This window comes from Gossypium arboreum, chromosome 10 (genome assembly GCF_025698485.1).
Source record: "Gossypium arboreum isolate Shixiya-1 chromosome 10, ASM2569848v2, whole genome shotgun sequence".
Taxonomy (NCBI): Eukaryota; Viridiplantae; Streptophyta; class Magnoliopsida; order Malvales; family Malvaceae; genus Gossypium; species Gossypium arboreum.
This window is the reverse complement of record NC_069079.1, coordinates 129,822,244-129,850,023: the sequence shown is the minus strand read 5'-3', so window position 1 is coordinate 129,850,023 and position 27,780 is coordinate 129,822,244. Positions and strand designations below refer to the sequence as shown.

At 33.8% G+C, this 27,780-nt stretch overlaps 2 protein-coding genes across 9 annotated transcripts; both read right to left on the bottom strand.

Moving 5' to 3' along the window:
* Positions 1-253: 253 nt before the first annotated feature.
* Positions 254-14,496, bottom strand: LOC108473063 (disease resistance protein RUN1-like). Of its 8 annotated transcripts, none has more exons than XR_008272649.1 (5): positions 13,608-14,496; positions 12,314-13,523; positions 1,289-1,421; positions 1,137-1,201; positions 254-837 (listed from the first exon to the last, which is right to left on the bottom strand). XR_008272649.1 is itself a non-coding variant. In XM_053020592.1 (3 exons), the coding sequence occupies exons 1-3, from the start codon at positions 14,165-14,167 to the stop codon at positions 7,308-7,310; spliced, it is 1,857 nt and encodes a 618-aa protein (XP_052876552.1). In that variant the 5' UTR covers positions 14,168-14,492; the 3' UTR covers positions 6,922-7,307. The 8 variants fall into 8 exon arrangements, 3 of the variants coding, with proteins under 3 accessions (XP_052876554.1, XP_052876552.1, XP_052876553.1); XR_008272651.1 differs by lacking the exons at positions 12,314-13,523; positions 13,608-14,496 and adding exons at positions 1,660-1,697; positions 1,809-2,633; XR_008272650.1 differs by lacking the exon at positions 254-837 and adding an exon at positions 1,007-1,046.
* A 3,035-nt stretch (positions 14,497-17,531) lies between these two features.
* LOC108471790 (uncharacterized mitochondrial protein AtMg00810-like) lies at positions 17,532-18,143 on the bottom strand. Its single transcript, XM_017773358.1, has one exon. The coding sequence runs from the start codon at positions 18,141-18,143 to the stop codon at positions 17,532-17,534; it is 612 nt and encodes a 203-aa protein (XP_017628847.1).
* Between the last annotated feature and the right edge of the window lie 9,637 nt (positions 18,144-27,780).

Genomic DNA, 27,780 nt, shown 5'->3' with positions numbered 1-27,780 from the left:
AATAAGAATTAAGTACGAATTTTAATATCTACTTTGGTACCCACCAAAATCCCCTACGGATATTTTACCAACTCCAAAGCAGAATCATTTTGTTACTGTATTGAAACCAGTTGCCGTTCAATTTTCCTCCAAATTATTTAATATATATGGAGAATTTCGTTCTTGGAAAATATATGCTATATCTACAAAAGAACACGGACACAACAGGGGAATGACGATGAGGAAAAAAAAAAAAAGCAACTATCACAAACTATTGAACAAATTTCCAATTTTATGTTCATAAATTATGCTTTTAACATTTACAATGTGGAACTACAAGGTTTCAGTATGGTAAAGAGCCTTCTAGAAGACAAGTAATTTATAAAGCAGAGGAAGTTTAGATTCATCCTGGTTGGTTTTATTTAATTAAAGCACTTCATTTTCTGTCACTAATTTATAAGTTGAAAATGAAAAAGTGGTAATATGAAAAAATGAGATGAAAATGAAACCTTTACCTATGCATTTGAATGACATAATTGAGAAGTTGAAACTCTTCAAATGCAGAGACAAGGATGGAAAGAAATACAAACTATTTCAATCTTTTAAGACCTCCATCCCCTTCTTCACCATCATGGCTAAAGCTTCTTTTGTTCTCAGCAAGTCTCTATTCACTAACATCTCTATCGCTCTTTGCATCCACGTAAAATACATGAACACCACAGCTCTCCACCTTAATATATTCTTCATGCTATTTTCTTCATGATAGATATAGAAATTTCTGATGCAGAATTTGAATGATGCCTCCTCATAATTCTTGTCTTCTTCTTCATCAAGAATCATGAATCAGACCATCAATTTCTGCATTAAAAACCATTTAAATGAAACCAACTCAAACTAAACCCAAATCATTTGGAATTTTTTACATTTCTTTTTCTAGTGTTTTTTGGGTTCTTCTATGGGAAAAACATAATCTCGCCAATCTAGCTTGATAGTGAAAACTATCGAGAGGTTGCCATTGAAAGTAACCTCCAGCTCCATGTGTGTTCATCCCACAACTTTGGGAAATTCTGAATTCATACAAATCCATTAAGAAATCTGGGGAAAAGATGGTCTTGAGGTGAGGATGCTAAAAATCACAATGAGTCAAGGTAATTTACCTGTCTAGGAAGGCTAAATTCTCAAGAGCATAGGGTTCCTCTGTAGGTCCAGAAACAAGGCGAATCTGTTGACAAATTGCAGTACTGTCTCAATATCTCAGTTCAAGAAAAAGTGTGAAGCAAGCATTCAGTAGAAAAAATTAAAAACTTACATGTTCCTCTGATCTTTTGTATAGCTAAAGCTCAAAGTATAATGGCCTCTCCAAAGATCTGCCATTAATTCTCTCTTGGGTCTCTGTTTTTCTCATATGATTTGCTTACACCAATCACTTCCATCTTCATACCCTTTCATAGTATCAAATTTTAAATGTTAAAACAAAGAAAATAAGCTTACCGAAAAAAGTAAAACAAAAAAAATAATATTAATTTTCAGGCCATTTATTTATTTTTTAATGAATTATCAAACAACATCTTAGACCACCAAATTTACAGATGATAATGAGTCATATAATTGTAAAAGATATGCATAAGAAACATAACCAAAAAAAAAATTGCATTGAAAGTGAGGGAAAATTGAAGAGACCATTCATTTTGTAGTCTAAGATATACCACAACAAACACCTACACCATCATAAAAGCATAGGTTATTATAAGAAAAACCAGTCTCAAACAAAGCAGTCTTTCAAATTAACATATATATATATATAAATAGGGAATAGGTGGAAAGTTTACCTTAGCACCTAAGAAAGAGATGCAATATCAACCCTTTAAGTCATGAACAAATTTCCTCCCCCTTTTTCCCCCTTTATTTCCCTTGTCTCTAGTGATTTTACTGTTTTCCCTCATGGCTAGCGCTAACGTCGAGTTCTGATGCCCCGTTGGAGGGCTCGAATGAGCCACCGATGATCGAGTCCTCACATTTTCATGGTATAGGGACTAATTGGACCTGTGTTGTTTTCAGCCACACAATATACATGAACACCGCATTTTTTGACCTTGATATCCTCAACTTCAGCTTCGCCGTAGTAGCATTTTTTTATATAAAATTCAAATGCTGCCTCCACATAATCTTCGTCCTTTTTAATCATTTTGTCACTGAATAGAATCAACACGTGGTCACCCATGTACTTCCGATGTAACTCGAAATCTAGCTTGTAATCCCACTCACATTCGAACTTTTCATAAGAACCGTCGAAGGCTGTTAGTTGGTATTCACAGATACCTCGAAGATCTCTGTTGTATTTATGGCAATGCGTGAGATCAACCACAAGGCAGATAGCAAAACTCAAGAACCTGCTCCCACTAAACTCGTTTGGGGTTATCTTCAACTTCAACGAAGAATTCATCCTCTGATACTTGAATTTACTGGCTGAAATTTCGCTCCCTGGGAAACAGCAAAACAATGATTTTGGACCATAATCATATTTACATCCCCATTTCTTTACAAGTGATTCAATTTTTTGCATGGCATTTCCTTCAATGTTTTTAATTGAAACTTGATTCAAGCTGAAGCAATCAGAGAATATCATAAAGAACTCATCTTTACCGTAAAAAGAATAGAGTTCATATAGATCTCGATTTCGACGTGTGAACGATACTTTTTCTAACGATTTGCAGCCATGTGCATCCAAGTACCGCAAATATGGTGGAAGCTCCGAAAGTAATTTAAGACTCTCGCAATGATCCATTTTCAAATATTCAAGGCTTTTAAACTTTAGGATTTTAGGGGGCTTATAAACTATCCGACGAGCTAGGGGGAAATAGGATGACGATAAATATGGACGGGGCGTTTTTTTTTTTCACTTCAGGCGCTTTTTTCGCTTCAGGCGCTTTAGGTTTTTTGGGTCTTGGTAAAGGGTGGGGGAAATAGGATGACGATGAACATGGATGGGGCTTTTCAGGCTCTTTAGGTTTTTCGGGTCTCGGTAGAGGGTAGAAAGAGTATTTCGATGAATATGGACGGAACTCTTCAGGCTCTTTAGGTTTTTCGGGTCTTCGTAGAATTTCTGGGAATTTGGCGATTAGGCAATGACTAAGATCCAGAAAATGAAGGCATTCTAGCTTTGAAATTCTGCTTGATACTTTATTTACCTCTGATTTTGTCAATATCAATGTTTCAAGTCCAGCGATATGCTCAATTGAATCTGGCACTTCTTCTATTCCAGTTTCTGCTAAATCTAAGAAAGAAACATCATTTGGGAGCTCGGGAAACTTCTTAAGATTATAACATCCATGAAGCTGAAGCGTTTTGAGAGATGCCAAACCACTGAAGCCAGGAAGTTCAACCAAACGGTTGCACCCATTAAAGCAAAGGATTTCAAGGTTCACGGCTCCTAATAGATTAGGGATCTTTTTTAAATTCTTGCAATTCGTAAGGACAATTTTCCTTAAATTAATAAGATCCTGCGCGATGAAAATATAAAATAGTTTTATTACTAAGCATTGTCTACTTACTTAAGTATAAAAAAAAAAAAAAAGTTATTATAGTATTTAGTATACTTCTTTAATTTATTGAATGAAGAAAGTATGAAAAAATTAACTGATCATCATCTTCATTCCAAAGTTGTTCTATATCACCATGAGGTAATTTCAACACAACAAGATTCTTCGGATCAAAACTTAATGATAAAGATTTAAATGGGTAATACTCCCAACAGAAAAGTCTTAGCTCATCAGGAAGAGATACATCGCCAACTTGATCTGCATATAACTTCGTCTTTCGTTGCTTTCCAATAAATGGAGGAAAATAAAAGTAGATATATTTAAGATTAAGCATTTTCTCAAAAACAGAAGAACATAACTGTAGTTTACCAATTTGGGACATGTCTAACTTTATTCCTATGATCCATTCTGTTCCCTAATAACAAGAAACAAGTATAAGCCATTATATTAAATCACTCATTAGAAATTAAACAAGGCTTAGACTAATTGAGCATACTTTTTATTACAAGAAATTTTAGATTTAAAAAGTGTTTAATTTTATAGTATAAAGCAATACATTAGATATTTAATTAATTTAATAAAACCCTTGGTAGATCCATGTAATAACTTAAGATTAGGGTTAGCATTTGATAAAACTAAAACATAAATTTGAGAGTATATTTGAGAGTTTGAATTATTGGAGTTGAAGTTGAGTTGTAAGTAAATCTTCTATCTCTATCAACTAAAACTAAATACAAGTAATTAATCTTTATAATGATTTCAATGGATGTGATTTGGTTTAAATATATATATTGTTGAGTTGTTATTATTTTGTTTTTCTTTTTGGCGATTTTCGTTCAGGTATTTGGTGTTCTCTAGGGATTACTACCTTATACATGGTATCTACAAATATATAAAAAAATATAAAAAGAAACATAAGTACAATTAATACTTACTTTATTATATTTGAGCACTTGCTTTACTTCATTAGGATTCCATAACCTACTGCGCTTTCGAGGAACTCTAAATTCTTTGCGAACAATGTCCTTGCCCATCAGCTCAACCATATCATGCATAGTAATACATTGCGGAATCTCATCCAAGAAACTACTTCTTCGATCATCTAATGCACCTCTGGAAGGGGAACTTGCAATCTCTTCTGCTTTTCTCTTGAGAAACTTACTGCGAATTTCAAGCATATCACGCAAAGAGATAGGAAGAGGGGTGATATTTAGTAGGCACTTGTCGATCAAGTTTCTGATGCTAGACTCTGCGCCATTATAACAATTACTTAGAATTTTTTCTACATTTTCCTTAGGTTCCCCTTTGAAGAAGATTGCAATATCAAGGAATATATTCTTTTCTTGTTCATCAAGCCCATCAAAGCTTGTCTTCAAAACCTTATAAATGTCTAGTTCGATATATTCCTTTAACTTATCCATCTCGCTTTCCCAATATACTCTACCCTTGTTATATAGTTGGCAACCCAAAACTTTTAGAGCAAGTGGATTGTACTGGGTGTACTCTACAAACTTTATTGATAGGTCTCGATAATCAGCATCAGGATTGAACTGCTTAAACGCACAAATAGAAAACAGTTGAAGAGAGTCAATCTCTTTTAAATTCTTTACCTCATAAGTTTCGTCAGCTCCATTGTCAAGTACTGTTCTATCTCTAGATGTTACAATGATTTTACTTCCATCACCAAAATGTTTAACACCCATAATAGCTATTTGATCTTGGTGACTAACATCATCAAGCACGACAAGTACTTTTTTATTGTTCAACCTCTCTTGGTGAGGGTATCCTATCGAAGGAGTGTCTATTTTAATATCTTTTTCATTTAACAGTTTGGAAAGAAGATCATTTCGTAAAATTTCCTTTCCGTGTGTTTGTATTTTCTCACAAACATTTTGAAGAAAGCAACGGCTTTCAAAATTCTGAGACATTTCCTCATATACAGCTTCAGCAAGGGTAGTTTTGCCTATACCATCCATTTCCCAGAGTCCTATTACACGACTGCCTTTTTTCTCAATCAGCCTCAAAATTGCATCTTTCTGATAATCTATTCCAACCAGTTCTTCAGAAACATGTCTAGATCTGCTACTCCTCAACTTTTCTATAACTTTTTTAACAATTTCCTCTATGTACCCTGCTTCAGGTCTAGCTACAATAAATAAATAAATATACATAGATATATGAAATCCAAAACAAAGATAACTCAAATATAAGAAGGTGAGAAAAATATAGTTACCTGTCAAATTTGCCTCCTCCTATATGCCACCCTTTTTACCAACTTCAGCAAAGACTGCTTTCCATCCCTTCACTTCATCAACTTCATCAACTGGCCTCTTCGATTCATGCTCTTCAAAGGATGTTGTAAAACTCCCACCAATATTTCTCACATGGGAAGGATCAACATGGTAAAAGATGGGAAGAACAATATGTCCTTGTGTCTGCTTGCGGTCCATGATTGCAGAGAGTTCAGCTAGGCACGAATTTGAAGAAGCACAGTCTTTAGATAAAACAAGGATTGAGAGATTTGAGGCTGCAATTCCTCGAGAAAGTGCTGGTGAAAGTTGCTCCCCTTTCTCTAGTTTTTCTTCATCGAAGAAGACATTCAGTCCCTTTTCCTTCAAAGCTTTGTGTAGATGACTGGTGAAGTTAAGGCGTGTGTCTTCACCTCTGAAGCTCAAGAAAACTTGGTGCTTCATTTGACGAGAAGAAGAAGAAGAAGCCAAAGAGTATGGATTGTCTGATTGAGGCAAAAGAGAAGAAGAAGAAGAAGCAAAAGAGTATGGATTGTCTGATTGAGGCAAAAGAGGAGAAGAAGAAGTCAAAGAGTATGGATTGTGCAATTGAGGCAAAAGAGATGCACCATTTTTCGTACTTTTGAAGAAGAAATAGAAGAAGAAGAATGAAAAGAACTATGATCGTAGCATCATCTTTGGTATTTTTGTGAGAAGATAAAGAGTGAAATATCCATCATCTTTGCTACCTTCTTATTTTTATTAGACTGAGTCCTTTACAGGTGGCATGAACTTTCTAGTATTTATCCCTGAGTTTGAATACTGAATCAAATATTCAACTAGCAATTAATTTTAATTATATTACTTTAAAATTAAATTTTCAAATTAAAATTAAAATATATATTAATTTTGTACAGTGAGTTTTGCTTGGATTGTGGTGTTATTATAAGAAGAACAAGTGTAAAAAAGAAAAAGAGAAATTAATTTAAATAAAAAAAATATATTAATTTATTTTTATATTAAATAAATATGATTATTTATGTATTTAATATATAAATTTTTTACGTTTTTAGATGTCCCCAGAGTTTTTAGAAGAACGTGAAACTTCCATTCCACTGCCTTATCCCAGAAAAAGGCTATTTCTTTTATCCTTTTTCGTTAGTCAAAAAGGTTAATTTTTGCGTCCAATCATCATACATTTCCATTAAAGTAGAATTTGGTTACATCAAATCTGGTGGTCCGAATTATCAACAAAATACGCACATCACCTTCATAATGAGAAAATAAATAGAGGCTCAATTCAACAATGAAACAAACATCACAATGAAACAAAGGTAAATTACCTCTCAAGGAAGGCTAAATTGCCGAAGAGCATATGGTTCCTCTGAAGGTTCAAAAAGCAGAAAGAGCTTAGGAAATGGCTTCAATTTGCATTGGCTCAATGTTGAATAAGATCAAGAAGGCAAATTTGTTGACAAGTTGCAGTACTGCCTCAATATCTCAGTTCATGCACAAACATAAAGCAAGCATTCATCGGAAGAAATTGAAGCTCTTGAAAAGCTTACTTGCTCCTCTTTTTTCTATTATAGGTAAAACTCCAAACATAATGGCATCTCCAAAGATCTACCATCCATTCTCTATTGACACTCTGTTTTGGTTAACATATGTTACGTTGCATTAAACTAGCAAGTAAAAAGCACAACAAATACCAAGGACATAAGCAAGCAAATAAAGTGAGTATTAAGACCAATGCTGGAAACTAAACAATAAAGCTATTGTTGAGCATTGGCCTGCAATGCAACATGTGACCAGCAGCTCAACAAGCAGACCAGCAAGGAGCAAAACCGAATGCAGCAGCTAGCTTTGGACCATTTTGTTCATTTTATTTCTATGTAACTTAGTTTAGTTTGATTGTAATTTGATCATAATCTAGTTGGATTAGTTTTTTGATTGGTATTTTATGTAATAGCTGAAATGTTAGCTTACTTTTACTTGTAATTTAGCTTACTTTTACTTGTAATTCAAAGATTATGTTTGTCTAGTATTAGTGGGAGCAGTTACAACTATTAGGTAACTGTCAAACATGTTTGTAACTTATATATTTTTTGAATTTTCAATCAATGAAAATGATTTTCATTTGGTTGCAACTTTGTTCAAACTTTTTCTTTCATTTTTCAGTTCCTTCTTTGGCTTTTGTTTTCATTCTTGCTTATGTTGCTGCCAATGTTCCAACAAATGGTAATTAGAGCCTAAGTCTTGGGGGGCCTTTGTTGTTGGTTGTTTTATTTTTTGAGAAAACAAAAGTACGAGAAGCAAGAGTTTGAAGCTGTTAAACTTATTTCAGTAGGATGAGTTTCACTCTACCTCCACCTCCACCTCCAGTGTTTGCTGGTAAGAACTACCACATTTGGGTAGTCAAAATGAAAACATACCTTCAAGCACAAGACTTATGGAGTGTAGTTGAGAATGATTTCGAGACACCTCCATTGAGGGCTAATCCCACAATTGCTCAGATGAGGCAGCATGTTGAGGAGAGCACAAAGAAGCACAAAGCCTTGGCCTGATTGCAAAATAGAATGACAGATGTAATCTTCACTCGAATCATGGCTTGCAGCACACCTAAGGAAGCATGGGAGAGGCTGAAGGAGGAGTTTATGGGATTAGATAAAATAAGGTAGTAACAAGTGATTAACTTGAGGAGAGATTTTGAGAACCTGAAAATGAAAAAATCTGAGAGCATCAAGCAATATTCAGACAGGATCATGGCCACTGTCAACAGCATAAGGTTGCTTGGTGAAGACTTCAGTGAGAGCAGAGTTGTGGAGAAGTTCATCACCACTCTTCCTGATAGATTTGAGTCTAAAATCTCATCACTTAAGAATTCAAGGGACTTGACAACCATTTCCTTGTAGAATTGGTGAACTCTTTTTATGCTTTGGAGTAAAGAAGGGCCAACAGGTAGGAAGATCATCCTAAAGGAGCCTTCCAAGCAAAGGCCAAAGAAAGCTCCAACACAAGGCAGAAAGGAAAGAAGCCTTGGCTTGACAAGAGGGACAAACCAAGGAAGGATTCAGGCAAGAGGAGGTATCCACCATGTGTCTACTGCAAAAAGACCACACACTTGGAAAAATATTACTGGTTTAGGCCAGACATCTAATGTAGAAACTGTAAGCAGTTTGACCATGTTGAGAAAGTTTGTAAAAACAAAGCAAAGGCACCAGTACAGCAGCAGATTCAGGTTCAAGCTGCTGAGGACCTTCAAGCTCAGGAGGAGCATGTTTTCACAGCCTCAAGCTTTGCTACCACAAGCAAGGTCAAATGCAATTGGCTGATGGATAGTGGCTACACACATCGCATGGCAGCTGATGAAAGCCTGTTCAAAGATCTTGACAGAAGCTATGCCTAAAAAATCAGAATAGGCAATGGGAGTCTGATTGAAGCCAAAGGCAAAGGGAATGTTGTGATCAACACTGGTTCAGAGTCATTTCAGATGTGCTTTTTGTACCTGACATTGATCAGAACCTGTTGAGTGTTGGTCAGTTAGTTGAAAAAGGGTACTCTCTAATTTTCAAGAATGGTTCATGTGTTATTGAGGACTTCCCTGACCAGGAGATGATTACTGTAGGCATGGTAGACAAATGTTTCAAGCTTGATGTGAACCAACTTGAGAAGAAAGCTTATACAAGCTTAGTTGATAATACTGGCCTATGGCATAGAAGACTAGGCCATGCTAATTTCAGATCACTTGATCTGTTACATAAGATGAATTTGGTAGATGATATGTACAAAGTTGAGGCAAGGGAGACTGTTTGTGAAGTTTGTCAGCTCGGCAAACAATCTAGATTGCCTTTTCCAATGAACTAGGCATGAAGAGCTCGAGAAAGGCTTGAGCTGATGCACTCTGATGTTTGTGGACCAATGAAGTCCTTTTCTTTGAATGACAGCAAGTATTTTGTGCTGTTCATTGATGATTTGACCAGATTTTTCTGGGTCTACTTCATGAAACAGAAGTCTGAAGTCTTTGAAGCTTTTGGCAAATTTAAGGCATTAGTAGAGAACCAGACAGGTTGCAAGATTAAGTCCTTGAAAATTGACAATGAGGCTGAATACTTGTTTGAGAGGTTTCAAAAGCTTTGTGAGCAGGCAGGGATCCATCATCAGCTAACCACTGTTTACACTCTACAGCAAAATGAAGTTTGTGAAAGGAAGAATAGAGCAGTGATGGATATGGCCAGATTTTTGCTATTTCAAAGCAAACTTTCAAGCAAATTTTGGGCTGAGGCAGTCAATACCTCAGTATATTTGCTCAACAAGCTTCCAACTCGAGCAGTGAAGGACAAAACACCTTTTGAAGCCTGGCATGGACTCAAACCATCTGTTGATGTGTGTGCTATGTGCTTATTCCAGCTGAAAGTAGAACTAAACTTGAGAGAAAGTTTGCTTCTGGTATATTTGTTGGCTACAGCAGTACCAAAAAGGGCTACAGAGTGTATGACCCCTCAAAAAAGAAGATTTTGGTGAGCAGAGACATCAAATTTGATGAGGAGAAGTTTTGGAATTGGGAAGGTTCAGATGCAAGCTAGTTTGATGAAGACTAATTTGACATCAGCCTAGAGCTAGCTGAGAATAGACCAGAAAATGCAGACATCGGTGATCCTCTTGGGAGAGGAACCAGAACCATTGCTGACATTTAGCATAGATGCAATGTTGCTATAGTTGAGCCATCTAGCTATGAAGATGCTGCAAGGGACAAATGCTGGAGAAAGGCTATGGAAGCTGAGCTTGAAATGATCAAGAAGAATGAGACATGGGACTTGGTTGATAGACTAGACCAATAGAAAGTCATAGGTGTCAAGTAGGTTTTTAGAGCCAAATTCAACTCTGATTGCTCTTTGAACAAACACAAGGCAATGTTGGTGGTGAAGGGCTATAGTCAGCAATATGGCACTGACTTTATGGAGACATTTACTCCAGTAACAAGGCTTGACACAATCAAGCTTTTGTTTGCTTTAGCTGCATAGAAACAATGGAAGATTCATCAACTTGATGTCAAATCAGCTTTCTTGATTGGTTTTCTCAAAGAATAAATTTACATAGAGCAACCAGAAGGCTTTTAAGTCCAAGGACAAGAAGACAAGGTTTATAGATTAAAGAGAGCCTTGTATGGCCTGAAACAGGCACCAAGAGCCTGGTATGACAGAATAAACACCTACTTGTCTAAGCTTGGATTTGAAAAGAGTGTAAGTGAAGCCACACTCTATGTGAAGAGATCAGAAGGTGAAACCTTACTGATTGTGTCACTCTATGTAAATGATCTACTTGTGACTGTAAGCAAAGATGAACTGATCAATGAATTTGAAGAGCAAATGCTGGAAGTATTTGAGATGACAGACCTAGGAATTATGACATACTTCCTTGGTATGGAAGTGAACCAGCCTGATCAAGGCATTTTTATCAGCCAACATGCTTTTGCATGGAAGGCTTAGACTAATTGAGCATACTTTTTTTATTTCAAGAAATTTTAGATTTAAAAAGTGTTTAATTTTATTGTATAAAGCAATACATTAGATATTTAATTAATTTAATAAAACCCTTAATAGATCCATGTAATAACTTAAGATTAGGGTTAACATTTGATAAAAATAATTGAAAAGAAAATTTAATTAATCAAATTGGTGAATTTTATTATTTAACTAAATTTTAAATTAGAGCACATAAATTTGAGAGAATATAAAGGATGTAAGATTCTCTAATGGTGGAACTTAGAATATAAATAATGATGATGTGCCTTTTTAATTAGAATAAGAATAATTAGTCCTCAACGTTTATACATTTTATCAAATTGATAAAAATGTACAAACATTGAGAGCTAAATTTATTATTATTCCAATTAAAAAAAGACCTATCATGCTTCCATTAATAATTAATAATGGAGGAATGATAAAAAAATTGATGTTAATAACCTCAGTGATGAAATTCATTTTTTATAGTTATGTGGTTAAAACAAAACACTCTAATACTTACATGACCAATAGTGATGTTTACCGTATAGATTTATACATTTACTGTGTGAGAAATATTAATTCTATTAAATATTATTTAAAAATAAAATCTTTATTTACATACCATGAACATAATGATCAATGACTTAGGTAGGTTGAGTAAAATTCAATTTTCTCCTTGAAAAACAAAAAAAAAATTTAAATTAATCAATTTGAGTTTGATCAATTATTCGGTTATCGAATTAACTTAAAAATAGTTTGAATTATTGAAGTTTGAAGTTGAGTTGTAAGTACTTCTTCTATCTCTATCAACTAAAACTAAATACAAATAATTAATTTTTATAATCCTGATTTCAATGGGATGTGATTTGGTTTAGTAAATGTTTTACACGAGATGGGTTATGGTGACTAGAAGTGATTTCTGATTGCTCTTTTGGTTGGTGTAATGGGCATGGTTTTAATGGTATTTTTTTGTGTATATATATATTCATAGAAAAAAATCACACAAAATATATAAAAAATTATAAAAATTATAAAAAGAAACATAATTACAATTAATACTTACTTTATTATATCTGAGCACTTGCTTTACTTCATTAGGATTCCATAACCTACTGCGCATTCCAGGAACTCTAGATTCTTGGCGAACAATGTCCTTGCCCATCAGCTCAAACATATCATGCATAGAAATACAATTCGGAATCTCATCCAAGAAACTACTTCTTCGATCATCTAATGCACCTCTATAAGGGGAACTTGCAATCTCTTCTTCTTTTCTCTTGTGAAACTTACTGCGAATTTCAAGCATATCACGCAAAGAAATAGGAAGAGGTGTGATATCTAGTAGACACTTGTCGATCAAGTTTCTAATGCTAGACTTTGCGCCATTATAACAACTACTTAGAATTTTTTCTACATTTTCCTCGGGTTCCCCTTGGAAGAAGATTGCAATATCAAGGAATATATTCTTTTCTTGTTCATCAAGCTCATCAAAGCTTCTCTTCAAAATATTTGAAATTTCTGGTTGGCCATATTCCTTTAGCTTATCCATCTCGCTTTTCCAATATTCTCTAGACCTTTTATATAGTTGGGAACCCAAAACTTTTAGAGCAAGTGGATTGTATTGGGTGTACTCAACAAACTTTATCGATAGGTCTCGAAAAGCAGCATCAGGAGTCGACTGCTTAAATGCACAAGTGGAAAATAGTTGAAGAGAGTCAAACTCATTTAAATTCTTTACCTCATAAATTTGGTCAGCTTCTCCATTCTCAAGTACTTTTCTATCTCTAGATGTTACAATGATTTTACTTCCATCACCAAAATGTCTAACACCCATAATAGTTATTTGGTCTTGGTGACTAACATCATCAAGCACAAGAAGTACTTTTTTATTGTTCAGCCTCCCTTGGTAAGGGTATCCTATCAAAGGAGTATCTATACGAATATCTTTTTCATTTAACAGTTTGGAGAGAAGATCATTTCGTAAAGATTCCTTTCCTTGTTTTTTTATTTTCTCACTAACATTTTGAAGAAACCAGCAGCTTTCAAACTTTGGAGACATTTCCTTATATACAGCATCAGCAAGGGTTGTTTTGCCTATACCACCCATTCCCCAGAGTCCTATTACACGGCTGCCTTTTTGCTCAATCAGCCTCGAAATTGCATCTTTCTGATATCCTATTCCGACCAGTTCTTCATAAACATGTCTAGATTTGCTACTCATCAACATTTTTATAACATATTCAATAATATCCTTGATGTACTCTGTTTCAGGTCTAGCAAACAAACAAACAATAAATTTATATGAAATCTAAAACAAAGATAAGTCAAATATAAGAAGGTGAGAAAAATATAGTTACCTGTCAAATTTGCCTCCTTCTATATGCCTCCCTTTTAATTTTCCCACTTCAACAAAGGCAGCTTTCCATCGTTGTACCTGACGTAGCCTTTTTGATTCATGATCATCAAAGGAAGTTTTGAAACTTCCACCAAGATTCCGAACATGGGAAGGATCAACATGATAAAAAATGGGAAGAACAGTATGTCCTTGAGTGCGCTTGTAGTCCATGATGTCAGAGAGTTCAGCCAGGCACGATTTTGAAGAAGCATAATCTAATGATAATATATTTATTGAGATGTTTGAGGCTGCAATAGCTCGAGAAAGTGCTTGTGAAAGTTGCTTCCCTCTTTCCAAAGTTTCTTCATCGAAGAATACATTAATTCCCGTATCTTTCAAAGCTTTGAGTAGATGGCTGGTGAAGTTAAGGCGTGTGTCTTCACCTCTGAAGCTCAAGAAAACTTGATGTTTCACTTGATGAGATACACCATGGGAGCTTTCCTTTGCTGGGCTTCTCTTTTTTTGGTACTTTTGAAGAAGAAATACGGGAAGAAGAATGACAAGAATCATTAGTAGCATCATCTTTTGTATCTTCTTATTAGATGGGAATGAGATTGAACTCGTTTTTTGTTGGACTGCGTCTTTGATGAATATTGAAACCTTATTATTTTTTCTTTACAGGTGGCATGAATATCTGGTATATATCCAGGCTTGCAACAAGTTCAACATCAATTTGAGTTTGAATATTAAACCAAAAACCCCCCATCAAGATTCATGAATCAAACCATGGATTTCTGCATTAAAAATCATTTTAATTATGTGCCAGCAACAACTATCACTAGTAACCATTTAGCTAATAAATAATTTTAAGTTCTTCGGGGTTAAGCTTCCACTCTAATTTATAAAATATGTGGATAACCCTAACTTTATTTTTTCTTTTTCTTTTTTAACTATATTCAAAAGTTATCTTGAAATTACAAAAATAGGATTTGGCAATATACCTTTATGCAAAGCTGGATTATTGTCCACTCTAGTATGCACCATTTTACTCGAGGATTGTGCAAAATGCTAAATCTTCAGCCTAAAAAGCGTAAAAATATGTGCGCTTAGCAAGACATTCGCGAAAAATGATATCCTTCACATGAAGGATCAACCAATTAGCAAGACATCCCCCAAGGAATCTGAGTGTGAATTGATACTCAATGAAACTTTGATGCTCTGGTCCGAAGCTTCAAGTACTGTGTAAGAGCCCAATTTTACCCGGGCTCAGTAATAAAACAACAAAAAAATATATATAATAATAATAATCTATTTACAAGGCCCGAGAGCCTAAAAGAATTATTACAAATCAAATACAAAGAGAGACCCAGTGGCCAAAAAATCTAAATTTTCTCAAAAAAAAAAATTAAAACCCAGTTCCCCTTTTGCGCCGTGCCCCACACGTCAATGTGCTCATCGCCCGAGGCCTGGCGCGCCCTTGCCACCATTGCACCGAAATGACAAAGGTCCACTTCCCGTCGTCGTTGTTGACCATAGGTACCTGCAAAGAAAGAATGAAAGAAGATAGAGAGCAAAATAGCAAAAATGAATAGCAAAAATGGAAGAAACAGTAGAAAAGACAATGAAAAAATAATAGTCTAATGCAACATATTCGGCTATAAAAGCCATAACAGCCATGTATTTTTTCACATGAAGCAATCAAAAAATAGAGAAAATACGAAGAACAAAAACTTAAAAGAAAAAAGGTGATTTTTTTATTTTTGAAAAGCACAAAAAATAAAAATACCTTTTTTACCAGCGTCCTGTCCCCTCCCTTTGTTATCGAAGATCTTCTCTAACTCTGGAAGACCCTCGGGCTCCTTCGAGCTGGCTGGGATTCCGTAGAAAAGAGGCATGAGAGGTGCGAGGAGGGCTATTTTTAGTTTTTTTTTTCTAGTTTTGAAAGCGTTGCTTTCTAATCGGAACAAAAAAAAAAAAGAAAAGAAAAAGGCAATTTTTAAACTCACATCAAGGCGATTTATACTGTCGCCGATGACCTATGGGTCATAATGGGCAACAAAGACCCCATGGCTACCTAAGAAAAACCTTTAATTATTTAATTTTCCCTTCAAACTTTAATTATTTAATTATAATTAATTAAATAATAATTCAAAGAAATTAAGTTAATATAAGTCATTTCTTGTTCTTAGCGAAAAAACACATTCATTGTAGATAGCAATACATGTAATCATTTCTTTTTCTCTTTTTTCATTCAGTTCAAATGAAATCTGCAAATGGTTGTGTTGAGCTAGCAGAGGGATTAATTGAACATATATAATTAAGATTAAAATAATTTGTACTTAAGTTCCGACTCTTAGTTTAGAGATATTTGACTTTATATATTATATAAGGTTTTGAAAAGGATGGGAAGAAAAATACGCATTATTCATTGATAATTCTACTTATACAAGTAGAAACGATTTAAGATAAATCAAATATTTAAATAACAAAATAGAGATAAAATTATTTTAAAAAATAAAATAAATTCAAATTTTAAAAAGAGAAAAAAGAAATTAATAGACTAAAACTAAAGAAGACTTAATCAAGCTTATACCATTAATAGCATCTATTTTGATCTTGTCCGTCCAAAGATACAAATAAATGAAAATTATTAATAAAAATTGAACATATTCAAATTCGGCACTCACATAACTAACATGACGGCAAATAGGACCCCAACTTTTACACACCCATCTATCGTAATTTCATGCATATAGCCTTGTCCTTGACCTATTACCCCTTAACTAAACCTATCAACCAGGCATGTTGGGTTAATTTTAATTAATGTAATTTGGATTGGTTTAGTCAATTTGAGTTTTAAATATTGAGTTAAGGCCCGTGTCTTCACCTCTAAAGGTTAAGAAAACTTAATGCATCATTTAACGAGAAGAAGATGAAGAAGATGCCATAAAAGTGTATGGTTTGTGAGACTGAGGAAGAAGAGAGGAAAATATACAAAGGGAGCTTTGGCATCCTAGTATTAAATAAAAATGAGATTTAACAAAGGCGACGGCCGGAGGAGATTAGCTAATTATCTGAGTCAAGAAAATTGTCACACTCACACTTTTTAGGAAATGACAGTCTTCTTTTGTTGGAACAATGGCAGCAATACAAGATTCAAAACAAAACAAAAGCAAAGGAACCAAAGCAAAATAGAAGAAAAAAAGTTTGAAAACTTGAAAAAATGTGACCGGATAACCATTTTCATTGAATGAAATAAAAATAGATGTGTAGGTTACATAAAATTGGACAGATACCTAACAATATAATTGCTCCCACCAATACGCAACTAATACAAGTTAAATTTCAAACTAAAGCTAGCTGATACATCAGTCATTACATCAAGTACAAATCAAAAACTAATCCTACTAACTTTGATTACAAGTTACAAACTAACTAAGCAAGTTACATTTGAACAATATAAAACAAAATGGACCAAACAAGCTGCTGCACTCGGTTCTGCTCTATTGCTGGTCTGCTTACTGAGCTGCTGGTCACATGTTGCATTGCAGGCCAATGCTTAACACTCCTCCTTAGACTGTATGCAACATACACCAATCTTGCTTCTTAAGTTCTCGAACCTTGTTGCACCAAGTGGCTTAGTCAAAATATCAGTTAGTTGGTCTTATGAGCTGCAATGAATAAGGCTGACTTCTCTTGATTGCTCAGCCTCTCTAACAAAATAAAATTTGATTTTAAAATGTTTAGTCTTGCCATGAAATACTGGATTTTTAGCTATGGAAACTGTTGATTGATTGTCAACCATAATTTCAGTAGCTCCACTTTGTTCTTCATTCAAATCAAACAACAACTTTCTAAGCCAGATGGCTTGATTCATTGCTGCAGCTGTTGCAATGTACTCTACTTCAACTATGGATTGAGCAACTGTTTGTTGCTTCTTTGAACTCTAGCAAAATACTCCTAAGCCAAGTGTGAAGAAGTAACCAGAGGTGCTCTTCATGTCATCTAAAGATCCGGTCCAATCACTATCTGAGTATCTTATCAGCCTAAATTCTTTTTCCTTCTTAAACATGACACCAAACTTCAAGGTTCCCTTAACATACCTGAGTACCCTCTTTGCTGCCTTGAAATGTGATGTGTCACAACAATTCATGAATCTTGACAATAGACTAACAGCATGCATGAGATCAGGTCTGGTTGCTGTTAAGTAAAGCAGACAACCAATTAGGCTTTTGTACTCCTTTTCATCAACTCTTTCTTGACTTCCAAAGCTTATTAGCTTTTTTCCTTGAGCCAATGGTGTGCTCACCTCTTTGCAGTTTGCCTTGTAGAATTTATTTAAAATCTTTAATGCAAATGCATGCTGACTGATGAAGATACCTCGATCAGACTGGTTCACTTCCATGCCAATAAAGTATGTCATGATTCCCAAGTCTATCATATCAAACACTTCTTGCATTTGGGTTTTAAAATCATTGATCAAGTCAGTCTTGCTTCCAATTACCAACAGATCATCCACATAAATTGAAACAATTAGCAAGGTTTCATCTTTTGACATTTTTACATAGAGTGTTGGTTCACTCAGGCTTTTCTCGAATCCAAGTCTGGACAGTTATGCATCGACCTTGTCATACCAGGCTCTAGGTGCCTACTTCAAGCCATAAGGAGCCTTCTTTAGCCTATAGACTTTCTCTTCTTCTCCTAAGGCTTTAAATCCTTCTGGCTGCTCAATGTAAATTTCTTTTTTAAGAAAGCCATTTAAGAAGGATGACTTAACATCAAGTTGATGAATTCTCCATTGCTTTTGTGCTGCTAAAGCAAACAGGAGCTTGATTGTGTCAAGTCTTGCTATTGGAGCAAATGTCTCCATGAAATCAGTCCCATACTGCTGACTATAATCCTTTACCACTAGCCTTGCCTTGTGTTTGTTCAATGAGCCATCAGTATTAAATTTGGCTCTAAAAACCCACTTAGCACCTATGACTTTCTTCTGATCTAGCCTATCAACCAAATCCCATGTTTCATTCTTATGAATCATGTCAAGCTCAGCTTCCATAGCCTTTCTCCAGCATCTGTCCCTTGCAGCTTCTTCACAGCTCGAAGGCTTAACTACTGCTGCATTGCATCTATGGTAGATGTCAGCAATGGTTCTGGTACCTCTCACAGGAGGATCATCAACATCAGTATTTTCAGGTTCATTTTTAGTTAGCTCTAGGCTGATGTCAAACTGATCTTCATCAAACTGACTTGCATCTGAACCTTCCCAACTCCAAATCTTCTCTTTATCAAATTTGATGTCCCTACTCACCAAAATCTTCTTTGTTGAGGGATCATACACGATGTAGCCCTTTTTAGTGCTGTTGTAGCCAACAAATATGCCAGGAGCAGACCTTTTCTCCAGCTTGGTTCTTCTTTCTGCTGGAATGAGAACATAACACACACATCCAAATACTTTCAAATGAGCGACAGATAGTTTAAGTCTATACCAGGCTTCAAAAGGTGTTTTGTCCTTTACAGCTCGAGTTGGAAGCTTGTTGAGTAAGTACACTGAGGTATTGACTACCTCAGCCCAAAATTTACTTAAAAGTTTACTTTAAAATAGCAAACATCTGGTCATATCCATCACTGTTCTGTTCTTCCTTTCACAAACTCTATTTTGTTGTAGAGTATACACTGTGGTCAACTGATGATGGATCCCTGCCTGCTCACAAAACTTTTGAAACCTTTCAGAAAAGTATTCAGTCCCATTGTTAGTTCTTAAGGCCTTGATCTTACAACCTGACTGGTTCTCTACTAATGCCTTGAAAATGCTGAAGGCATCAATCACTTCAGACTTCTGTTTCAAGAAGTAAACCCAGCAAAATCTGGTCAGATCATCAATGAACAGCATAAAGTATTTGTTGTCATTCAAGGAATGGGACCTCATTGGTCCACACACATTAGAGTGCACAAGCTCAAGTCTCTCTCGAGCTCTATATGCGTGGTTCACTGGAAAAGGCAATCTGGTTTGTTTGCCAAGCTGACATACTTCACAAACAGTCTCCATTGCCTTAACTTTGCTTATATCATCTACCAAATGCATCTTATGCAATAGATCAAATGATCTAAATTTAGTATGGCCTAGTCTTCTATGCTATAGGGCAGCATTATCAGCTAAGCTTGTATAAGCTTTTTTTTCAAGCTGATTTACATCAAGCATAAAACATTTGTCTACCATACCTACTGTAATCATTTCCTGGCCATGAAAGTCTTTAATAACACATGAACCATTCTTGAAATCCAGCGAATACCCTTTTTCAACTAGTTGACCAACACTTAACAGATTCTGATCAATGTTAGGTACAAAAAGCACATCTAAAATGACTTTGTTACCTGAACCAGTATTGATCACTACATTGCCCTTGCCTTTGGCTTCAATCAGATCACCATTACCAATTCTGATTTTTGAGCCATAGCTTCTATCAAGATCCTTAAACAAATTCTCATTAGCTACCATGTGGTGTAAGCAGCCACTATCCATAAGTCAATTGCATTTGACCTTGCTTTTGGTGTTAAAACATAAGGCTATGAATACATGCTCCTCTTGAGCTTGAAGATCTTCAGCAGCTTGGGCTTGAATTTACTACTATGCTAGTGTATTTCCCTTGTTTTTGCACACTTTCTCAACATGGTCAAACTGCTTACAGCTCCCACATTGGATGTCTGGCCTAAACTAGCAATATTTTTCCAAGTGTGTGGTCTTCTTGCAGTGGACACATGGTGGAAACCTCTTCTTACCTAAATCTTTCCTTGGTTTGTCCCTCTTATCAAGCCAAGACTTCTTTCCTTTCTGACTTGTACTAGAGCTCTCTTTGGCCTTTGCTTGGAAGGCTCCTTCAGGATATTCTTCCTACCTATTGGCCCTTCTTTGTTCCAATGCATAAAGGGAGTTCACCAATTCAGACAAAGAAATGGTTGTCAAATCCCTTGAGTCCTCGAGTGATGAGATTTTTTACTCAAATCTTTCAGGAAGAGTTGTGATTACTTTTTCAACAACCCTACTTTCACTAAAATCTTCACCAAGCAACCTTATGATGTTAACAGTGGCCATGATCTTGTCTGAGTATTGCTTAATGGTCTCTGATTCCTTTATCTTCAAGTTCTCAAAGTCTCTCCGCAAGTTGATTAATTGTTGCTGCCTAGTCTTATCCGACCCTATGAACTCCTCCTTCAGCCTTTTCTATGCTTCCTTAGGTGTGCTGCAAGCCATAATTCGAGTGAAGATTACATCTGTCACTCTATTTTGCAAGCAAGCTAAGGCTTTGTGCTTCTTTGTACTCTCTTCAGCATGTTGCCTCATTTGAGCAATTGTGGGATTAGCCCTCAATGGAGGTGGTTCAATATCATTTTCAACTACACTCCACAAATCTTGTGCTTGAAGGTATGTCTTTATCTTGACTACCCAAATATGATAGTTCTCACTAGCAAACACTGGAGGTGGAGGTGGTGTGAAACTCATCCTGATGAAACAGGCTCAACAGCTTCAAACTTTTACTTCCCGAGCTTTTGTTTTCTCAAATGAAACAACTAACAACAGAGGCCCTCAAAGACTTAGGCTCTGATTAACATTTTTGGAACAATGGCAGCAATACAAGATTCGAAACAAAACAAAAGCAAAGGAACCAAAGCAAAATAGAAGAAGAAAAAGTTTGAAAACTTGAAAAAATGTGACCAGATAACCATTTTCATTGAATGAAATCAAAATATATGTGTAGGTTACATAAAATTGGACAGTTACCTAACAATGTAACTGTTCCCACCAATACACAACTAATACAAGTTAAATTTCAAATTAAAGCTAGCTGATACATCAACCATTACATCAAGTACAAATAAAAAATTAATCCTACTAACTTTGATTACAAGTTACAAACTAACTAAGCAAGTTACATTTGAACAAAATAAAACAAAATGGACCAAACAAGCTGCTGCATTCGGTTCTGCTCCATTGTTGGTCTGCTTGCTGAGTTGTTGGTCACATGTTGCATTGCAGGCCAATGCTTAACATCTTTCTTTGTATCTTTTACCCACAAAAGTCAAGGTCTTCCAATGGGATAATGTTCAGCAAATGGATAAGCCTAACTTTTTACATATAAAGAGGGAGAATTTTCATTCTTTGTTGCATTATGAACTTAGTTTTTCTTATGCATTTTACAATTATATATATCATTGTGATATGCAGATGTTGTGTTTAGCAATAAATGGATTTACAATAATCAAATTCTACAAATTAAAATACAAAGATCAACTTCATTTTTATAGAATAGAAAGATGAAAAGCATAATTAAAACAACGAATTTTTGTATCGAAGTTCACTAAGCATATATGTGCGTTGAATATAAATATTGTTGTATGGGTCACCAACAATGTAACAAATATTAGTCATTTTAATTATTATTTCAAAACTTAAATATTTATGAGTTTATCAAATCCAATGTTTATTTACTTACAATACACATAATAACCAATGTCTTAGAGTAGACATGGGATCTGGTGATGGGTTTTTTGGGTTAGTTAAGTGTCTAATGCATTGCTTAAAAGATGAAACAAGATTCATATCTATATTAATATTTGATAATTTGTTTTTGTTATTAGGGGACAGAAACAATTGAATGGAAAAAATTAGATATGTCTCAAATTAATATTCTACGATTATTTTTAGAACATAATTAATTTTAGATATATCTACTTTTATTTTCCTTCATCTATTAGGAAGTATTAGATTTATAAGTTACAAGCAGATCTAGTTGATATTATATCACTTTAGATACAATTCAAAGTAGATGCTCTGAAATAATGTTACAGAGTTGTCAAGAACCTTCTCCTTTTTTTTCTTTTATTTTTCTACGAAGCTACATAATTAGGAATTTCGCTGAATTTGCAGAGAAAATCTGCATATTACAGTCAAACATATTGTTCTAAAATGCATAACGAAAAGAAAATGTTGATAATGCACCAAAGCATGGAAATTCACCCCCTTTTAACTCTGTTTTTTTTGTACGGTGATAAAGAAGATGCATTAAACTTATTAATGAAATATTTTTATTGGCCGTGAAAAAAAGAGTAGCTTTTGACACAAATGTCAAAAAGTCTAATTATTCTTACGGCACTTTAAAATAGCATCCAATCTTCTTTCTTTCCGCGAAGCTACATATATAGGAATTTGGATAAATCAAATCAGACCACTCCTGGGCTGAATTTTCTTGGAAGTTCCACAAAATTTGCACATCACAACCATACATATAGCTTGTAAAATGCTTATGGAAAAAGGTAAGTTGATAATGCACCAAAGAATGAAAATTCTAAATCACAAGCTATTTGTATTGTAGAGCAAGTTAGATGTGATCCTGGTTGGTTTTTATTAATTAAAGCACTTCATATTTTTATCATTGGCAATTAGGAAAATTTACTATTAACAATGATACAAAAATTTGTATGGTAATCAGAAATATCCTAACTGGCAGCCCCATTATAGCTGTTACCTCACGAAGGAGTATGTAATCAGTGATGTTACCTCGAGAAGTTCAGTAGGTGTTTAGATATGGATGGTTTATGTACGGCTGTTGAGAATTTTGAGCAATCCTTCATTCGAGGGTGGCGTCAGAACATTAGTTTAGGAGTATGATTATATGTATTATTTAGACTATAAATCCATATAATTTATCCAACTCAATATTAAGTTTTATTGTCAAAATATTATTTATATAATTAATTAAAATAAATTTAATTAATTCACTCAATTAAATTATTTTTAATTAAATTCTAATTTTATTAAAGTAATGATAATTTTACTATACTAAAAATTATGAGTAAATAAATTTAATTATCTTATTTCTCAAAATTATAATGACTAATTAATTTAATTTTCACTTCAAACTTCAATTATTTAATTACAATTAAATCAATCTAAGTTTTAAATTTTTGTGTGATTTAAATTTTGAGATTGAGGAAGAAAACTTTATGTTTCACTTGACAAGAAGAAGAAAGAAAAAGCCATGTAAGAGTATTGACTTTGAGATTGAGGAAGAAGAGAGGAAAATACACAAAGGGAGCTTTGGTATAATATTAAATGACAATGAGATTTAACAAAGGCAACGACTGGAGATTAGCTAATTATCTGAGTCAAGAAAATCGTCGCCCTCACACTTTCCAAGAAATGGCAGTCTTCTTTCTTTATATCTTATGTTGTACCCAAATAAACCCCTATATTTTTTTTTGTGTTTAAATTAGCTCTTATTTCAAATGAAATATTAATTTAAATAAAAGTTCTATTATTAAGGTATAAACTAAACGTTAAAGGTTATTTAGATAGAAGTTAAAATTATTGGTTATTTGGACCCAATTAAAGTTTAAAGGCTTAGTTGGGTACAATAAACGTCTAATAGCTTAACTAAATAAAGTGATCAAGCTTAAGTTCTTATCTAAATAATTTTTATAGAACTATCTAATTAAAATAATCTATTTTATATAAAAAAGTTACTTTTAAGTTTAACATAAAGCTAATCGATATTTTTTATATAATATCTTAAATTATTTATAACATCTTTTAACTTTTAAATAGGAGGATAACGTGTTTTAATACGCTCAAACCCATGAACTCCTACATTAATAATAATATCTGATGCCAATTGAGCTAAGACTCAATCTACAGATATTAATTAAAAATTAAAAAAATAAAATAATGATGGGCACATTATTTGAGATTATTATCAATATTAAAGTATTGTCAAGTTTACTTGGAAAACTATGCTTCTTTTGCTCATTTGATTTCAAAGGCTAAAAAGAGAATTAAAAAAATAAAATAAAAAAATCCAAATTCAACATTATTTGAATTACCTTGTCGTAACAATTTTTTTTGAAAAAAACGTGAATCGACTTGGATTTTGAAGATGAAAACGAAAGCTGGGAGTCGCCACCGATCCTTTTTGACGAGGTGTGATCGGGTCACCTCATAAAAGTGGTTGTTTTTAATAAATAGTTTGATTTATTTAAACAACTATTTTGGTCTACGCAAATCAAGAAAACAGGTTCGGGAGTCGGTCACGCACGAGGAAGGATTAGCACCCTCGATACGCCCAAAATTGGTACCTAGTTGATTAATTAGTGTCTTAGTGTCAAAAATTTAAAAACTTGAAAGAATTTTAAAATACGATCCTTCTTTATAAAAAGCTCAAGTGTTAAAGACCTTCTCGTCTCAAAATATGAAATGTCACATCCAGTAAGTTAGGACACGACATCTTGAATTTTCGAGAGCGAGCTTGCCTTTTATAAAATCTGTGTATTTTATTAAAAGGGTATTCGATTATTTAGAATAAACAAGAGAAGTCGAAACCCAGTAAGTTAGGGCACGTTTTCTCGAATTCTCAAACACCGAATATGGCCTTTATTTCGAAACAAAATTCTTATTTCGAGATGACAAAATGTCATACCCGGTAAGTTAGGGCAGAACACTTCGCATCTTCGAGAATAAGCATTTTTCAAAACTCGTATAGCGATTTGAAAGAGTATTTTGTTATTTAGGTTAAATGAGAAAAATCGAGACCCAGTAAGTTAGGGCACGATTGTCCCGAATTACCGAACATGGAATATCACTCTTATGAAGGAATTATTTTAAGGTATCGAATAAAAAGCATGATGAGATATAAAAGCAAACCATGAGGCGAATGCGTAAAAATAAGCGTGACAGTGTCAAACATAATAATACGAGCAATTACGATAGGTAAAATAATGACAAGGCTAATAAATAAATGCATGAGGAAAAGGAAACGATCGAATACGTAAGTAAATTAATAAATAAAAATGACGAAATAAAATGAAAATGATAATGAAAGTGATGATAGCAACATAAGTAAAGATAAACGAATAAAACGAATAAAAAGAAAATAATGAATAAAGCAGGAGATGTTCAAAAAAAGAACTCGTAATAAACAATTATTATGTAAAACTAAAGAATGATAGTATAGTAATGGTAATAATAATATTTGTAGCGACGTAAAAAAAATTTAGTTTCGCTTGGTCGCTAATTGTGGCGATTTATTAAACATTTGAAAACCAACTTTCGATTTTATTAAAAAGGAGTCGCCACCGATCTTTTTTCTAGGTGTGACCGAACACCTAATAAACCATCCTTTTTAGAAAAGAAAACTTATTATTGTACAAAATGAGGGCGAATTTAGGTCTACGTCAAAAGTCCAGAGAAAAATTGGGGTTCGAGTCGATTCGCGCGAGGAAGGTATTAGCACCTCGCGACGCCCAAAATTGGTATCTCATAAACATGTGTTGACTTGATTTTCAAAAATACGAGTTCAATATAATATTTAATCGTGATCCGATTGAAAAATGAGAATTTTAGTTTTCGATTTTTTAGAAAGGGTGTCTGCTTTTTAACACAAGTTTATTTAATTTCACCCAACATAGCGATGAAATCGATAGCTTAATATTAAATCGGTACATTGCCTTATTTTTGAAATTAATTAAAACATGAGAAAAATATTCCTAAAGTGAGAAATTAAAAATAGATAAAGGACTTAAAAAAATGATATCATTAATGAAAAATATTAACATGGAATACTAGAATATTAGAATAACAATAATAATGATATTTACAAAATAAAAACAAATCATGTACTAATAATAAAATAGGAAAATGATATATTTGGTAATAATAATATAAAATAATAATATGTACATAAAATACATATATATATATATATGCATATAATAAAAGTATGTAATACTAATATTAATAATAATATCTACAATAAAAGAAAATATTAGGAAACATACATAAAAAATATATACATAAAAATATACAACAATAATATAAAATAATGATATGTACAAAATATATATATATATATATATGTATATATATACATATGTACATAAAATATACATTAATATAATAATAGTTATAATAATACTAGCAATAGTAATAATTTGTAATAATAATATATACACAATATGGTATTTAAAAAAAAAAAAATATATATATATATATATATATATATATATATAATAGTATTTAAGAATATATACATAAGAAATATATAACTAATGGCATTAAAAAATATATACATAATATATATAAAATACCTAAAAAAGGGGAAAGAAGAGAGAAAGGAGGGGAAAGGAAATCCGCCAAGGGGGGGTCACCGGTCGATCTTGATGTCATGCAAATCACCAACCACATACTATTGGTAAAAGGTAATTTTTTAACAATATATGTATATATAAAGAAAGAAAAAAATAACACAAAAAAAGAAAGAAAAGATTCGAAAGAAGAGGAAAAAAGAAAAATGCAACCTTTTATTGATGTTTCTTTTGTGTTCAAAATTTGAAGGGATTTTGTGTTTGTCTCCTTTTTTTTTCAATCTTTTCAAAATCCCCCTCCTTTTTTTTTTTACATGATTTTTGAATGGCTTTTATAGCCATTTTTACATGATTTTCTATTATTTCTTTTTCTATTTTGTAGGTGGTGGTGGTAGACAATGGATATCAAAATGGGAGGAAAAATAGGGCAAGTGGGAAAGTGGTTAGGTGGCTAGGGTTTTTTTAGTTTTTTTTGTTAGGTTTTTCTTTTTCTTCTTTTTTTTTGGGGTTAGGTTTTTTGGGGGGCTTAATAGGCTTTTGAATTGGGTTTAATATTTAGGTTTTGTAATGGGTTTGGGTAGATGTAAATGGGTCATGAGTTAAGGGTTTTAGTGGGTTTATAGGTTTGGTTGGGTTTTGATGAAATCGGGCCGGGCAATTTGGGCTTTACAATGCCCTCTTTGCTCATTGTCGTAACAGAATAGAGCAAAGACTTTCAAGGAAGACCAAATTTGCCCGGTCTTGCTAGGTCTTGACTTGCTTTAGAACTCTTCTTGTTTAGTTAGTCCCTTTTCAGTCCACCGCATCTTGTATCTTTGGTTCACTCCACTGCATCTTATGATATACGCCTTGTAGCTTCAATCTATTCCAATGTAACTTCAAGGATATGAAATTTATGGCTTCGATCTACTTCACTGTAACTTCAGAAAGGTGAGATCTACAACTTCAATCTTCTCTTCTATAGCTTCAGTGAGATAAGGTTTGTGGTCTTTTCTTCTGCGACTTCAGAAAGGCAAGATCTGATGCCCTCGATTAACTCCACTGCAACTTTAAGAAGACAGAAT